Below are 18,076 nucleotides of genomic sequence, written 5' to 3'. Positions count from 1 at the left end.
TGACCAATGTGCTGTAAAATGAAAGTATATAAAATGGAAAATGCATAAGAGAAAAATAAAAAGTTTACAATGAAGAACAAACAACAAATCATTTATCATGACTCTGTGAGACCAAATGCCAGAAAGAAAAGATGTTTTTAACTGAGAGTTAAAAAAAGATAAGTAGGTGCTGTTCTTATGTGCAGGGGCAAACTGTTCCAAAACTTCGGGGCAGCGACTGCATCGGTCCTGTAATGTGCGCACTCTTGCGACATGCCGAGACTAGTCGCAGAAGCTACTTCAAATTTCAAACTAGCTACGGTAGATATCTACATGTTTTGTCTTCAGTTGTGTGCACTGTCCCGATGAGCGAGAGACCGACAATGAGCCACAGCCATTGAAATATAGAGAGAGCTAAGAGTAGAGCAAGGTATTAAGTGGCAGGAGACAAAAAACAAATATTAGAAAATAAAATAAAACATCACCCACAACTCCCTACCCGCTGTTTTTATTATTTTCAGCTGTTTTTCAGAAGTTTTTTTCATTGCAAATGGTGCAAATCAATGTAAAAATGGGCGTGAGCCACTCTTTCATGTCTGACATGGTATCATGAATAAGTTGCATGAGTTTGTGAATACATTTTATCATAAAAGATCTGTTTGGGCAGATCCGTTTGAAACAGCTGTAACGATGTCCAAACTGTTTTGAGATTTGTCCACTTCAAATACACTCAGACATTAGGTTAGTAGTGCCACAGCTGTGGAGTGCCACATAATAAAACAAGAGTATAAACTTTCATGCAGAAATAACAGACAATTATTGTGCTTACATCCTGCCTTCAGCCTTCCACACCTTCATTTTTTCAAAAGTGTGGTGAGCGCTGACCCGCATTGAAATTTCATGACACTTTAAAAAGTGCTACATAAGAAACAAACAACATATTGAATATGATATACCAAAGCACAGTGTGCAACAGGTTAATGATTTTATCCAAAGCAGCTTGCACATACATTGTGTGTTCCCTGGGAATCAAACCCATGATCTTGGCATTATTAGCACCATGCCCTACCAGTTGAACTACAGGAACTAGGTTAAACAGCCAACTTCTACCATATATGCAGATACCCTGAAAAACATTCCATTGTTATAGTCATATAGTGCATTCAGTTACTTAGGCAAACATTCATTGAGGGTCATTTGGATTCCACAAAAACAAAAAAAAAAAACATCAGAATTGAGTGAATGTGACTGTAGGTACAGCTCACCACTAATACGCCTTCTCAATAGGAATGAAATGAAGCATGAATGTCAAACGCACCTGAAACACTTTTTAAATGACACATTCTAAAGATGAGCCTGAAAAAGTTCACACATCATAGAGAAATACTGTAAATGTTTCTACTATCTTCAGTAATCTCCTTCCAAGACAATAATTTAGTGAAAAATCTTGATGACTTTTCCTGCATGCGATTGCATAAAAAAGCCTGTTAAGAGATAAATACAGTGTTTAAATTGTCAAAACAAAGGCATTCCTCAAACATTGATAGCTTCTAAGAGCTTGCGTTTGACAGGGCTGAAGCACACATGGGTATTACCAGAGAGCTTACATTTTCTCGGATTGGTGTTTTATTGTTGGACACTAATGGGAGAAGATTTGAAATAAGCAGAAGAACAATACTGGAAAATGTTGGCACGATGCATCATGGGATAATGTCCGAGTGTTCATAGCTCACAAAGGTCAGAGTACACACATTGCTTTTGACTGAGCCTTCCATTGAAAATGCAGTTTTTGGAGAAGGACAATGGCTTGATATTGAGTTTAATGCTTGAATTCTCAAATTCATGATTTATGTAAATTATCATTGCATTACCTGGAACTTTTCAAACTATGGCTTGAATTCATTAGCTGGGTTTCCATCCACGTGTTTTTATGCAAATTTTGGGATATCGCATAAAAATTCTGGATGGGAACTCCAAGATAAAGGTGAAGTTTCCAGAATGCACATAAAAAATAAAACATTTAAAAATAAATAAATAAATGAAAATAATAATAATAATGACATGATATGACCCCTTTTAAGAGACAATCCCCCTAGACTAACCTGGCATTACAGATCAGTGCTTTGCTCAATAACAGCTTGTGGAAATAGAAACAGCAGCCTTATATTTACCAGCCTTATATTTACTTATATTACTGAACTTTAGGCACTCTGCCACAGCAACTTTACTGAAAGCAGGAAGCAGTGGAAAATTGACGTTTTAAATAGCAGCAGTGCATTTGGAACACACCGAAGTGAATGACAGGCCAGGGGCGGATCTACTGGGGTGGCAAATGCCACCCTAAGAAAAGGCATTGCCATCCCATCTGCCACCCCAGTATAAGTATTCAAATGTATAAAATATATATGTAAGATTTTGACATTGTGTAGGGGTTTATTCATGTCAAACTGCATCAACTCTCACCGGACGCACAAATGGCTACACAGACTGATCATGTGATTGATTACAGCGGCAGCCAATCACGTGAAAGTATATCAGTGGTCAGTTGCGTGATAGGTTAAAGAAGCGGCCAATGATGTGATGGGTTACAGCAGCAGCCAATAGCGTACTTGCTGCTGCAGCACATGTGCAGTGTTTGGGTGCTCATGGGCTTACGTTTTTTTAGTTTATTTCCTCAACAACAATATGACAATATGGACAAATGCATGGACAAAAAAGAGGTAACAGATTAATGTACGCCTATGTACAGTGTTCCAAATCAGTCTTGTATATCGGTCTCGTAATAAACACCTGAACACAGTGCCTTTTCATCAGGATGTTTTGACTGAAGGGTGGAGCCATCTCATACTTTCTTTAACAGCAAGAAATCAGTAGTGCATCAAGCTACGCAGCAGCTCGTTCCCTCCTTTCAGGGAACGAAGGTTACAGTACAAGGTAAATGAGATGTTCCTTTTCAAACCGGTCACTTTGAAACTCAGTAGCTAACACTATGGGAATCGATACCACAATGCAGCACTACTGATTCACATGCACTTGAACAATGCCCTCTGGCCCATATGGTAGTGTAAAAGCATCAAAATAACCTCCCCAAACCTCCCGTATTGACAAATAGGGAGGTAGAGGAAGAAATATCCATAAACATTCAAACAACCAGTCGGGCAGTGAAAAATCAAATCGAAATCGCAGAGATCACATTTTTCCCCATTCAAATGGTTGATGTGAACTTTAACTGAAGCTCCTGACCCGTATCTGATTGATTTTATGCAAATATTTTTTTTCACATCAATCTACAGTCCATACCCCATAATGACAAACTAAAAAAACTGATTTTTGGTAACTTTGCAAATTTATTAAAAATAAAAAACTCACTTCTGGTTCTGGACGCGAATGGAGTAGATGTGTCTGCCTCTCGCTTCCACCACAGACCATCTCTAATATTAATAAAACCCACTAACTGATGAGTTGTTTCGACTTTAAACTAGACAGCATGGTGCTTCAGTAACAGAGTAAAGAATGACTTCTAAATCAGCCAAACAAACTAAGAAAGACACCATTGCCAAAGATGAGATGCACGCGGCCCACAGCTAAGTCAGCATGCCTGCTCTGCTCAGCCTACTCGAGGAGCACAAAGTCGCCCTCTCTACCGAATTTAAAGCTGTCATGACATCAATCGAGGCAAAAGTAGATCTCGTCCAAACTATGGTATTGGACCACGGAATACGTCTGACATCACTGGAATCTAATGCCGATCTATTGAGCGAGCGAATTCACGCATTGGAAGCTACATGTGCAGAACTAACCAAAAGCAACATAACGCTTAAGATGAAGACAGCCGACCTCGAGAGCCACAGTCGCCACAACATCAGGATTGTCAGCTTACCTGAATCTATCAAGGGTGCTCATCCCACTGAGTTTTTTTCCATAATGCTGTCTGAGATCTTAGGTGATAAGGTCCTGGTCTCTCCCCCTGAGCTCGACAGAGCTCACAGAGCCCTTGTTTCCAAGCCAAAATCTGGAGAAATGGCTGCTCTTATCGATGGTTGAAGCGAAGGACTACCTGACGTCTCACCGCAATACCTTGTAGTAGGTAGAAAAAGCTATGGACCAGATAAGTTTGGGTGTCATCTAGTTGTTATTATTCAGCTGTTATTATTCATTAATCAGCTGTTATAATATGGAGCTTTGTTAAAACGCCTGATAAAGGTTTTTCTGTAATCAGCAGGTTATTTCTTGTTCACACTTGTTCAGTATAATGCTCTGAAAAACAGCGAGTTGGTGCTGATTGGCTATACGATTTGTTACTCTGCGCAAATGATGGTCTTATTGCCTCCTTTAAATAACTTTACAAGAAGATATCTTTCGGTGTGGTTGGGTGCACACTTTTTGCCCTGCATTATGCTCTGAGTTTTCCACTCGACATGACAGACAAATTATATAGGACAACCCTTTTTTTTTTTTTTTTTTTACTTATGTCCGTCTCATTTTTTACCTTTTGTCTGTCTCATCCGCCTAATTTCATCTTATTGTTCTATTAGTGTCATTATATTTACATATGCAACTTTTAGTATTCATATTCTCCTGCTTTGAAGATTTTTATTCATTTTCATTTTTTTATTGTTTATTGATAATTTATATCAGTTCCGTTACACATACTTGTGAGGAGGTCTATCCTAAATTCTAATCTGTGAGTTGCAAACGCATGACATGTATGCCATTTGGCTGGTCATTTTAAGACCTAGCAACTGGCACACTTTGTTGTTGTCTATTTATTTAAGTCTAAGGGTTTATTATTTTGTTTTAAGGGATTGAGGACTGAATAAGGTAAGGTAAAACTAGAAGTGTTCTTTGCTTATTGTAATGCTTAAAAAGGCTTGGTAGAATTTGGGGGGCGGATTGGGAATCGTCAGAGGGCTATGTTTTGCTGACTTTGCACCTTTCATGTGTGACCTTTTTTTTTTTTGTGCTTGTTGTTGCACTTTGGGAGGATGGACCAAAAACTTTCTTGTTACACACAGAGTTTTTATACCTGTTCTAATGGGTAAAGAACTTAGATTTGTGAGTTGGAATGTTAAGGGTTTAAACCATCCATTGAAGAGAAATAGGGTTCTCTCTCACCTTAAACAGCTCAAGGCAGGGGTGGCTTTCCTGCAAGAAACACATTTATGGTGTATGGACCATCCACGTCTTCAACAAGGGTGGGCGGGGCAGTTTTTTCATTCATCCTTTCAGGCGAAGGCAAGAGGTGTGGCCATCTTGATTGATAAATCATACCCTTTGTATCATCAAACATCATTTCAGGTAAGAATGGATGTTTTATAATTGTATTGGGCAAACTATGTAACACCAGTGTTGCTTTGGCCAATTTTTACGCCCCAAATATAGATGATGTTAGCTTTTTTAAACACTCATTATCTTATCTTCCAGATATGAATTCTTATTCTCTTATACTTGGCGGGGACTTCAACTGCTGCCTGGACCCATTGCTGGATCGCTCTTCCTCTAAACCTTGTACCGCTAGCAAATCATCCGTCTATCTAAAAAAAAAAAAATTCTGAATATGGTATAACAGATGTGTGCCATTTTTTGTATCCTACAAATAGAGAATATTCATTCTTCTCAAATGTACATCACACTTATTCACGTATCGATTACTTCTTTCTCGACAATACTTTGATTTCTAGGGTTCACTCTTGTGCATACCAAAGCATTGTCATATCTGATCATGCTCCTTTAACTCTTGACATGGCATTTCCAGATTTGTCTTGCTTTAGGAGAATCTGGCATTTCAACTCTTCCCTCTTAGCAGATGAGGACTTTGTTTCTTTCCTATCTGAACAAATTTCCCATTTTTTTAAGCATAAATAAATCAGAAGGTGTTTCAAACTTGACAGTGTGGGAGGCTCTTAAGGCGTACTTAAGAGGCCAAGTTATCTCTTATACCGCCAATAAAAGACAACAATCTAAAGAAAAACAAATCTTCCTTGCAAATGAAATATCTCAATTAAACAAACGTTTCGCTAGGTCTCCTACACCAGACCTGTACAAAGAGCGCCTTAAACTTAAAACAGAATATGATTTGCTTTCGACCAATGAAACTCTTCAGAAGAACTAGAATTAATTTCTATGAATTTAGTGAAAAAGCAGGGAAGTTATTGGCCGATCAGCTACGTGGGATCAGAGCAAAACAAATTATCAGTGGGCTTCATCTAGATAATGATTAACGATATGTTCAAAGAATTTTACTCTACATTGTATGCATCAGACTCCACTCATAAGCAGGACGCCATGGGAAAATTCTTTGGGAGCTTAAGTACAACTACATCATCTTTACAATTTAGAACTCTTTTGGAAGAGACAATTTTCAGGAGGAGGTGGCAGCTGCCATCTCTTCATTACAGTCAGGGAAGTCACCAGGAACTGATGGTTTCCATCAGAGTTCTATAAAAAATAAATTTACATATCTTGGGATTTGCGTCACGTGCCACTACAAACACCTTCTCAAAAACAACATTATTAAACTCTTTGAATAGACAAAAAAAGATCTTGCTAAGTGGTCTCCCCTCAAAATTTCACTAATTGGATGTATTAACTCTATTAAAATGACAGTGCTTCCTAAATTTCTTTACTTTTTTCAGTGCCTACACCTGTTTATTCCTCTGTCATTCTTTAAATCTCTGGATGCTACCATTTCTTCGTATATTTGGAATGGTAAGCATCCCCGCCTGCACAAAGCATTTCTTCAGAGATCTAAAAGCAATGGAATCATGGCCCTTCCTAACTTTAAATTTTACTACTGGGCAGTCAATATACGAAGCATGTTATATTGGTGTCATTATCACCAGATTTCTGATGGTCCATGCTGGGTTGTTACAGAGGCATGTGCTCATAAGCAAATCTCTCTTCCAGCGCTGCTTGGTGCTGTGTTGCCACAGATACCCTACACACGTCAATTGCCCAGTTGTGAAACATTCGTTAAGGATCTGGGCTCAGTTCAGGAAAACTTTTGCCCTCCGAAATTTCTCTTTCCAAAGCCCCATTTCCCATAATCACCTATTTCTGCCATCAACGCAGGATGGAACATTTCAGAGTTGGTATGACAAAGGGCTAAAATGCTTTAAAGATTTATTTATCGATGATACATTTGATTCATTTGATCAATTATCGCAGCGATTTGGCCTCTCCAAATCAGATTTCTTTAGAATCCTGCAAGTCAGACATTATGTTTGGCCACTTGTTCCAGAGTTCCCATTGTTACCCCTTAAGAATCCTTTAGACAACTTCCTTTCTCATAAGGCATTGGCCAGAGGTTGAGTTTCTACCATTCATAATCTGATAGCAGACCTGGCATCCTCTTCCTTGTCTAAGCTAAAGAGTGTCTGGAAGGAAGATCTTGTTTGCCCACTTTCAGAAAATACATGGAGTTCAGATCTCAAGCAGGTCCACTCCTCATCAATATGTGCTAGGCACTCACTCATTCAATTTAAAGTAGTACACAGAGCCAACATGTCAAAAGTTAAATTATCCCAAATCTAACCTGGAACTAATCCCCTATGTAACCGATGTGAAAGTGACATGTTCTGGACATGCCCCAAGCTGGAGTGCTACTGGCGATCTGTATTTGAGACCCTTTTAGTGATCCTCCAATACAGGCTAGATCCAGATCATTTGGTGGCACTGTTTGGGGTTGCCCCAGAGGAATCATGGTTATCGACATCAAGGCGTGAGGTCCTTGCTTTTACCTCCTTGTTAGTATGCACAGCAATACTATTAAAGTGGAAAGAGACTGCCCCACCCACTTATACACACACCAGAGATGTACAGAGATATAATGCCTTGTCTCCACCTCGAAAAGATTAGATATTCTTTATGAGGCTTGGAAAAAAACGTTTTTTTAAGATCTGGCAACCTGTTTTGGACTATTTCCATGGATCTAAATAATGTCTAGTCATTGATTGAGCTTTTCATTGTCATTTTAAATGGACGTCAAACCGGTGATTTATTGTTGTTGGTTTTTTTATGTTTATTTTATTTAATCGATTTTATATGTGTAGATGTGTATGTACATGTATATGAATGTGGCGGGGCCACTCAAGGACATTCAAAGAGTTGTCCCTAAGCCACTCTTGCATTGTCCTGTTGGAAGGTGAACCTTCGGCTCAGTCTGCGGTCCTGAGCGCTATGGACCAGGTTTTCATTAAGGATATCTCTGTATTTTGCTGCATTCAGCTTTCCTTCAACCCTGACCAGTCCCCCAGTCCTTGCCACTAAAAAACACCCCCACAGTATGATGCTACCACCACCATGCTTCACCGTTGGGATGGTAATGCGCAGGTGACGAGCGGTGCCTAGTTTCCTCCAGACATGATGCTTGGAATTGAGGCCAAACAATTCAATCTTCGTTTCATCAAACCAGAGAATCTTGTTCAGTCTGAGAGTCCTTTTAGGTGCTTTTTTTTGCAAATTCCAAGTGGGCTTTCATGTCTCTTGCACTGATGAGAATCTTCTGTCTGGCCACTCTGCCACAAAGCCGATAGGTGGTTGTCCTTCAGCAAGTTTCTCCCATCTCCACACATGATCTCTGGAGCTCAACCAGAGTGACCATCGGGTTCTTGGTCACTTCTCTTACCAAGGCCCTTCTCCCCCCATTGCTCAGTTTGGCCAGGCGGCCAGCTCTAGGAAGAGTTCTGGCTGTTCCAAACTTCTTCCATTTAAGAAATATGGAAGCCACTGCGCTCTTTGGAACCTCAATTTTTAGCCTTCCCAAGATCTGTGCCTCGACACAATCCTGTCTCTGAGCTCTGCAGGCAGTTCCTTTGACCTCATGGCTTAGTCTTTGCTCTGATATGCATTTTCAGCTGTGAGACATTATATAGACAGGTGTGTTCCTTTCTAAATCATGTCCAATCAATTTAATTTGCCACAGGTGGACTCCAATCAAAGTGTAGAAACATCTCAAAGATGATCCAGAGAAATGAGATGCTTCATTTCAAGTGTTATAGCAAAGGGTCTGAATATTTATGTCAGTGTGATATTTCAATTTTTTATTTTTAATAAATTTGCAAAGTTGTATAAAATCTGTTTTTTGCTTTGTTATTATGGGGTATGGAGAGTAGATTGATGTGGAAAAAATAATAATTTAAAGCATTTTAGCAAAAGACTGCAACATAACAAAATGTGAAAAGGGGTCTGAATAATTTCTGAATGCACTGTATATACACTGGCGGCCAAAAGTTTGGAATAATGTAAAGATTTTGCTGTTTCAGAAGGCAATTGGTACTTTAATTCACCAAAGTGGCATTCAACTGATCACAAAGTATAGTCAGGACATTACTGATGTAAAAAAAAACAGCACCATCACTATTTAAAAAAAAAAAAAAAAAAAATATATATATATATATATATATATATATATATATATATATATATATATATATATATATATATAATTTTTGATCAATTCTAGACAGGCCCCATTTCCAGCAGCCATCACTCCAACACCATATCCTTGAGTAGTCATGCTAAATTGTGAATTTGGCACATTTGAAAGCTATTGGTTCATTAAACGAAGCTTAACATTGTCTTTGTGTATGTTTTTGAGTTGCCACAGTATGCAATAGTCTTCAGGTCAATATTAGGTCAAAAATGGCAAAAAAAGAAACTAGCTTCCTCTAGAAACTCGCCAAAAAACTGAAGATTTCATACAAAGGTGTAAACTACAGTCTTTAAAGACAAAGGACAACTGGCTCTAACAAGGACAGAAAGAGATGTGGAAGGCCAGATGTACAACTAAACAAAAGGATAAGTACATCAGAGTCTCTAGTTTGAGAAATAGACACCTCACATGTCCTCAGCTGACAGCTTCATTGAATTCTACCCACTCAACACCAGTTTCATGTACAACAGTAAAGAGAAGATAATTGGAAAAGAGTGTTATTAGTGGGATCGGCTAGACTGTAAGGTGCGTCAGAAGTGCCCGACAAGACAGCCACATCTATGGCAAGTGCTACAGGAAGTGTGGGGTGAAATGTCACCTGAGTATCTTGACAAACTGACAGCTAAAATGCCAAGGATCTGCAAAGCTGTCATTGCTGCACGTGGAGGATTTTTTGATGAGAATTCTTTGAAGTGGTTCTGAATTTTTTTTAAAAATTGTAATAGTAATTTTTCACGTATTAATGTCCTGACTATACGCTGCGATCTGTTGAATGCCACTTTGGTGAATAAAAGTACCAATTTCTAGGCATTTATTGAAAATAATAATAAATATAAAATGTTAAAAAATGGGGAATAAAGTTTCCAAGTGGAATGGTGTCCAAATCAAAGGGGGATCTGGCATCCTCGTGGGGCTCCGTGACAGTCAGGGAAGTTTCCAGGGGAAAGTCCAGGGCATAAGCAGGGTTCGACGACCACACACGCTCCTCTCCTATCCTCCGAGTTATGAGGGGTGGCAGCATCTCTGGCGGCCTGTCTTCCCAGGCCCGCGGCAGGTGTGAGGAAATGGTGGCCCAGCCTCTAGCCTGTCGGCCACGACGCATGCTCTCCTACTTAACATCTCCAACTTGAACCGGGGGCCCGAAGATCAGGCTCAGCCGCTCTTCTTAAGCGGCCAGCAACCTGTCAGCTCTGCCCTGGAACAGCGAGGATGCCGGTGTGTCCACACATGGAGAATAGAAGACGGCTCCCCGAGAAGAGTTGTGCTCTGTGTTTTAAAGAGAGCGGTGATGAAGCCTTATTAACACCAGCTGTGCTTCATCAACCACTGTCAGAACGAGGCTTATTAACTATGCACCTCTTCTCACTGTCCAGCCCACTCCCGTTGTGAGCCTAGCTGAAGAATGGCCCTCATAGGCAGGGCGACAATGACGAGAGGGAGTGGCTGGTCGTTCTGCCACAATATATATATAAAAACAATATATGGAAACCAGTGATTTAAAAATGAAAAGTAAACAGTTCAAAGACACATTAATAAATGAAAAAAACAAAAACACTTCATGTGAAAAATTTGGACGACAGTTTTTCCGTTGTAGGGTAAATGAGCATTTATAACTAGTTTGACGCAGGGCATTGTATCAAATTAGTTTTATTATAGTGATATATGAACCTGTTATGTTACACCTAGACACTGGAGGCTATTGAAAAGCTGTTTGGAAGTAAAGTACAAAAATTGGAGGCATTTCAATTATTACCCTTAACATGATAAATGTCATTCAAACGATAGCAAACAAGAGTTTAAATATAATATATTGTAGGGCCTCATGTATTCAGATAGAAGACAAAGGCAGGCCTAACAGTCATAAAAAACATTCCTCAAGCCCCCTCCTTCTAAGTCGTAAATTTTACTGATAAAAATCGCGCCAAAATCAAACAAAGGGAGTCCAAAACAGACTACAGATCCATGAAGCCTTGCCCTCTAAAGGATCGAGCTCTCAACTCCTATTGGATGAGGCACACAACAGAACGTCCCTCAAACATGACATCATCAGGACTTCAAATAATTCTGAAATGCTTCCAAAGTTGCTTCCAGCGACTTTGTTCACCGAATACAGACGTAGCTTTTTGCTGCTCTCCGGTGCAACCTCGTGGCTTAAGGAAGTAATGTCCGACTTGAAACTGTAGCCATACGATCTCCATCTCGCTGGACGAGTTGAGATTACTCTGTGTTCAACCGAACACTCTAACGGATCCGAAGGAGACCGCTGAGCAATTCGCATCTTCATCCGTTGGCCTACAGAAGTGAAGAGATTAAAGATTTCTCTTCCATCTTCAATTAAGTCGACATTTCTGAGTTCTCCGCCAGCCCGTCGAGAATCAACAGCCGTACCGCCCGCCGACAGCGCGAGGAAACGGCCCCCGTCATCACCCGAGCCTCAAGGAACCGGGTCAAAGTTAAAGGACGGAGGAAAACACATTCTACCTGTGTGCTCATGCGATTCAAGTAAGAGGTTACGTCTGGGCAGAGATAGAATATTATAGTGTGTTATTCTTGTGTTTCAAGGTTTTTGCTTGTACAGTTTACGGACCGCCATGTCCGCTCATTATTAATACTCAGGGTATTAATTATCACGAATTTGTTTTGCTGTATTGTGGTCCAACCAAATTGGACTGTTGTGCATTTTCGCCATCATGGGTGAGACAGCAACTGAGTTCATCCATTAAAGAGTCAAATAACAAGGGACTTTTACGAGCCCCGCTCATAAAACCGCGTCTCTGAGTGATGAACACGGCTGCTTTATCTCCAGCTATCGCGAAATCAGCTTTCAGGCTGTCACTTAATCATCTCTCTCTCTCTCTCTCTCTCTCTCTCTCTCTCTCACTAACCACACTGACACTGACACACACACACACACACACACACACACACTGTCACACACACACCTTATGTGTTATAGGATTATTTTATTTCCATATCTAATCATGTCACTGTTTAGTTTGTAGTTGTAAGTCGGAAGTTTATTGACTGCATTGTATTAATTATTAATTGATATCACTGCATAAATAAACTTTTGTTTATATTACAAAGAGAAGTGTTTTGGTTTGTTTTGCATACGCCTGTGTCGTGCTGACGGGATGTCAGTGCTCGGATTCAAACCTTCATTCATTGTTTTTTTTCCCGAAAATCGATATTCTTCGGATGTCGATTTTCCTAAGAAAACAATCTAATATTGAGACTGTTTTAATATTCGGTTATTAGTCCCTGATTCCAGGGTGGTGCCCCGTCAATGTTAATCCTTATTAATATTCTATTGATTTTTGATAATTGATAATTATCTTTGATTGAATTTGAATGATCAACAAGCTAGTGTTAATTTTAATTAATGTTTCATCGACGTTAACAATTAACGATTATCTTTGATAACTGTTGATTTAAAGGATTAAAAAAAGCTAACATTGATTCTCATCAATGTTCTATTGATTTTAATAATTAATAATCATCTTTGATCATTATTAGTTATTGCTAATAACCAAACTTGCTCCTAAACGTAGCGCACTACATTTACTGGAGTCCCATATGAGGTTTTAATGAGTTAGATACAATTAATTAATTTAAATATTGATTAATAACTACAGAAATAATTATTAATTATTTCTGACAGTAACACTGATCTAAACAACCAGTAAAGCCCTACAATATTATATTACTTTCTATGTCCTCTGTGAATAATATGCTGTCTGAGAGTTCTATAGGGATATTTCAAGTGTATCAGTGTGATCTTATCTGACACTTTTTAGAGAGATCCTGATGTGGGGATCTGCACTTGTTCTATAGTGATATGTTGGGTCCATACATGTGATCACATCTTATGGTCTTTCGAGAGGTTTTGACAGAGGAATTACACATGACCTATAGTTCTAGTGATGCATGCACTTCTACTTCTGCAGGGAACAGTTTTAACCCAGCAGGACATGCTGCATCTCCACTTCTGTTGATGTGGATGTGTGTCGTCTAGTTGTTGGATGAGAGAGGAAGAAATCGTGGCTATGCTTCGAAAGCAAATTCAAGTTATATTACAAGGCAATACTTGTAATATTTTGATTCTTATTGAATTCTGCACTTTGTATTCAGTTCTTATTGGAGTCATGCAAACCAATGGACCAGGATCAGCTCTTATTGGTGGAAATAAAATGCCAGTATGTATGTATGTGTGTTAAATCTCTGAACACCGGCAGAGCGCATTTTATAAAAAGCCAGTTTTCCCCACTTTTTTTTTTTTTTTTTTTAATAATAACATGTGAAATTACAAAAATTTGCTTTAATGTAGATTCAGAGTTGACAATATATATGTGCGTTACCCTCATACCATCAGTAAGCTCCGGGTGAGAATAAATATTTTTGCTGTTATTTATTTTATTTTTTTTAATGCATATTGCTCATTTATTTATTTATTTATTTTCCCCAGAAGACAAATGTTTTGTGGGTTAGAGTACTTGACTGCAAAATAACTTGAAAATGCCCATCCCTAGTCTAAGCACATGTTACAAGAACATGCCCAAAATGGCCAGATTTGACAGAATAGATCCTATGCAATGTGCGTACCATTGTTTTGGTGTCAGATTTTAACTGCTTTGATCACTGTTGCACAAGGAGGATTTTTAAGTTGATTAAAAATAGGTGAAAGTAAATTTCACCTAGCATCGGAACTGGATTAAATTTGGCACTTGACCTCAGAATGTTCTGTTGTCCATGTGTACAAAGTTTTGTTATGTTTGGATGTTGAAATCACAAGATACAGCCCAATTAGACATTATGGGCCATTCCCAAAAGTGTATTTTAAAAACGTTTTTAGGAGTATCTATAGATGATGCATATCAAATGTCATGCAAATCAGACAAACAACCTAGGATATGTTTGAATCAGTAGGTATATTGTACAGTAGGTAATAAAATAAAAATTTAAGTGGTGGAAACGTTTACTTTCAGAAATGGAAATCCACCTTGTGGCCGATTCTCAAAAAATTTGGAGAAATTCAGAGAAACGCACCTTGTATTTGTAATGACTGGAAGTGTTCACTTTATAGCTCTTAAAAGGATTTGGGTGGAATTCTTCATCTTCTTTATCATCTGTTAATCTAGATGTTATAAGGACTGGTCTAATAACGCCAGGCTTTGTCTGCAAGAAAAAGAGCAAAGAAAAAAACAACAACAACACTCATAATCAGTACAATCTAATTCACAAAATCAGCAAATCTAGCATATGTCTGATACTTTCAACAAACACTGATGCACATAGCTTCATCAATGAATAGCAATTAAACATATTAAAAAAAATGTTTTAATTCAATGGTAATTTAACAGTGTAATTATATTACATGAACCCTAACAATAAAGCAAAGAAGTCATCCAGTGTTTAGTCACATTGCCTTTGGCCTACTCCAAGGCTCTGGTCCTAAATCTAGCTATCTACTGCCTAAATAAGCATTCTAACTGAAACATACACCTGACAAATTTTACAAAATATTTCAGCACAAAAAAAGACTAAATAAGAGAAAAGTATTTAAGTGAACACTAAAAATACCTTCACTGTCTCCATCAGCGATACTATTTCACCCTGCCTTAATCCTGCATTAAGGTGACAATATACTTCTAGCAAAATCTAAGAAAGAATGGATGTGACACCATTTCGTACAAAATGGCCTAAAAGAAAGCATTATGAAAAAGCTTGCTAGTACGAACTTTCAGATTAACTTTGGGAGAACTAAACAAGAAGACAAAGAAGAACTTATCTGATACATTCATCTACAAGAACAAATATCTGCATAATGCTCAGAATTTAAACATTCCTTAAGAAAATCACCACTCCATATCTAAGGACATTATATAGCATAGCCCAACATTTCATTTATTAAGAGGAGTTGTATTAATGTGTACATGTACATACATTAGTTGTGTAAGTGGTATTATGTTTTATTAAAAATGTAATACCTACCTGGGTTTTTTCAGTAGGTAGACAGGGTTGACAGTGAAAGTTTGCCTAGGAGAGAAAAAAAGTTGCTTAGCCATGACATCTACATTAAAGTGTAAGTAATGAAATGCATCTTTATATATATATATATATATATATATATATATATATATATATGTTGCATTAAACCTAATATACTGTAGGTTCTTTGTTAAGCTGGGACAAAAAAGACCACTCGAAACATGAATGAGCAAATTTTAAAAGATGTGATTGTATAATAGCCTCTTTATTATGAAAGGATAAGTCAAGCCTTTCATTCCCACACTTTAATTACAACTGTACATTTAACATTATTTCAAGTAATTCCATATGAATCAGCCATGGACCCCTCTTTGTCCAATCTGTAATCTTTTTGAAATACTGTCTTTAAGTGTCAGTGAAATTCTGTTGAATCTTCCTATTGCCGAAATCACAAGAATAGCAGGAAGAAGCTGCTTCTTCAAATCCTGTTATTTGTGTATGACAAGAAAATCTGATACAATTGCCCAAGCGTGAGAAAATCTGGGAGAACATAATTTCAGCCCAGCTCTAAGATTGTAAACATGGTCTGAAATACCATTTTTATAAATTGACTTTTAAAGATCAGAAAACCTGCAACTCGACTCAAGTTATTGATCCAGTCTGAGTGGAAACCTTATATCTAGCCTTATTGTAAAACATAGTAAAAGTGAAATGTTTAATCACACCCATTATCCATTTATTGTCACTTCTAGTTTGAAAAAATAAAATCTTAGCAACAGATAAAGGCCCAATTAATATTGTCTTTGTACATTTCTCAAACACACATACAGTATATACTGTATATAACAAGTGTTAGTGACCCCCAAAAGAATTAAGACACACTTAAAAATGTATTTTTTTAATTTTGCAAATGTCATTGCATTAGATAACAATATATCAAAACAGTCTCATATATTTGAGGGGGAAAAAAAGCAAAAGTACACTTATGCAGCATAATGTTTCATAAAATAATTTGTTCTTTTTTTAAATGATAATATCCTGTTCAAAATGAAGATGAAAAATATTGTGATACTTGGTGGTTGTAAAACGTTAGTGGAACTTAAGGGGAATTTACTTCATATATCCATTAAAAATCACCTATAGACACCATCTGCTTAAAAGTCACTGCAAAAATTGGCTTTGAAAAGTGAAGTTAATTTTGAGAAAAGCTCTGTTGTCATTTGCAATGCAATGACATTCATACATTTTTTATGTGTGGATTAATTGTCCAAATTCATTGTGGGGCTACTGTACTGCATATTCATAGGCATAACTCAGCAGCATACAAAAATAGAAGTTTGGATAATGGGATTGGATCCAGATTATTATGGTACATAGACTTTTACCCAAAGATGACTGATGAGTGTAGCAAAGTTTCTTCAGCACTGAGATGGCTTTTCATTAAGATGTATTACTTAGAATATTTCCATAGCTAATTCTCAGTGAGATTTCACCATGAATGATCCTTTCTTATTTGCCTTTTCAGTGCAAAAGTCTCTGAACAGAAACAAAAGATCAGTGAACATTTTCAAAAATGTACATATTTTGTTTCCCATCTCACTAGTTTTGGAGATGGTGATGATGTCTGTGGCTTTAAAATTCATAATAAAAAGGTTAGAATGAGTGAGTCAAGAAATATGATCTCAGCAGCCTAAAAATTGCCAATGATTTCAAAGCAATTCATAAAGCCAATGTAATCAAAATGGCTCTTAGATGTAGCTGTTGCAGGCTGGGTATGAACAGCGGGGGCTAAATGCCCTGTGGTACCTGACTAAGATTCATCACTGTTAGCCAGAGTGGATGATTGAATTCTTCAGATCACATTTGCGAAATGTTTTTTTTTTTGTTGTTGTTGTTTTTGTTTTTTATATAATCAGGAAATTGTAGCTCTGACAACAACAACAAAGATGTTATTGTTTTGTGTGTGTGTGTGTGTGTGTGTGTGTGTGTGTGTGTTTATTTTATTATTATTATTCAGAACAAAAACAATATACTGTATTAATGGCCTTTAATATAATTCAAGCCCTTAAAGTTTTATTATTGGTTCGATTGACCAAGATTACAGAATACACTGATTGGATAATTAATACAAATAATTCATATTTAATATCTAGACAACTGATGTAATTTTTATAATCAGTGCAGGTGCAGATGTTAATTACATACCCTTGGTGCTTCTTCTCCCAAAGCAGGGGTTTTGTTAACATGATGTGTTTGATGCTGCAAAAAACAACAAAAAAACACGTTTATATATATATATATATATATATATATATATATATATATATATATATATATATATATATATATATTATTAAATAAATATTTTAAATTATTATTATTATTAAAAAATGTAAACACTTTCATTTTCAATCATCGTTACACTTTATACATAAATGGAAAACCATGCACAGTGGTTCAAAAATGTATTGTATACTAAAGCCAAACTTAAAAATGCATTCAATAAAGTATAAAAGCAAGTGGAATCTGCAAAAAATTATGCCAGAACCTACTAAGAGCAATTTTTGGCAGTTATTTTTTAGTAACTGGTGTCATTTTTTTTTTTTTTTTTTTTTTTACAATTTTTATTGATTCCAATGACAGATCAAACAAACATCAGGAACAAACAAAGGAAAC

At 37.2% G+C, this 18,076-nt stretch overlaps 1 protein-coding gene across 4 annotated transcripts in view; it reads right to left on the bottom strand.

Annotated features, from left to right (window-relative positions):
- mlip (muscular LMNA-interacting protein) overlaps positions 1-18,076 on the bottom strand; it is a 97,509-nt gene that overhangs the window by 33,724 nt on the left and 45,709 nt on the right. For all 4 annotated transcript variants that reach the window (XR_007892617.1, XM_051650886.1, XM_051650887.1 and 1 more), the window contains 3 exons: positions 17,606-17,659; positions 15,404-15,448; positions 14,459-14,587 (listed from right to left, as the gene is read on the bottom strand). Coding sequence is in view for 3 of the 4 variants with exons in the window: in XM_051650886.1 (XP_051506846.1) it covers positions 14,459-14,587; positions 15,404-15,448; positions 17,606-17,659 (228 nt within the window). In the remaining variant the exon portion in view is untranslated. The remainder of the gene's footprint in view (positions 1-14,458; positions 14,588-15,403; positions 15,449-17,605; positions 17,660-18,076) is intronic.

The sequence above is a fragment of the Myxocyprinus asiaticus genome, chromosome 23, assembly GCF_019703515.2.
Source record: "Myxocyprinus asiaticus isolate MX2 ecotype Aquarium Trade chromosome 23, UBuf_Myxa_2, whole genome shotgun sequence".
Taxonomy (NCBI): domain Eukaryota; kingdom Metazoa; phylum Chordata; class Actinopteri; order Cypriniformes; family Catostomidae; genus Myxocyprinus; species Myxocyprinus asiaticus.
The sequence above is the reverse complement of the archived record's forward strand: the minus strand, read 5'-3'. Positions and strand labels throughout refer to the sequence as shown.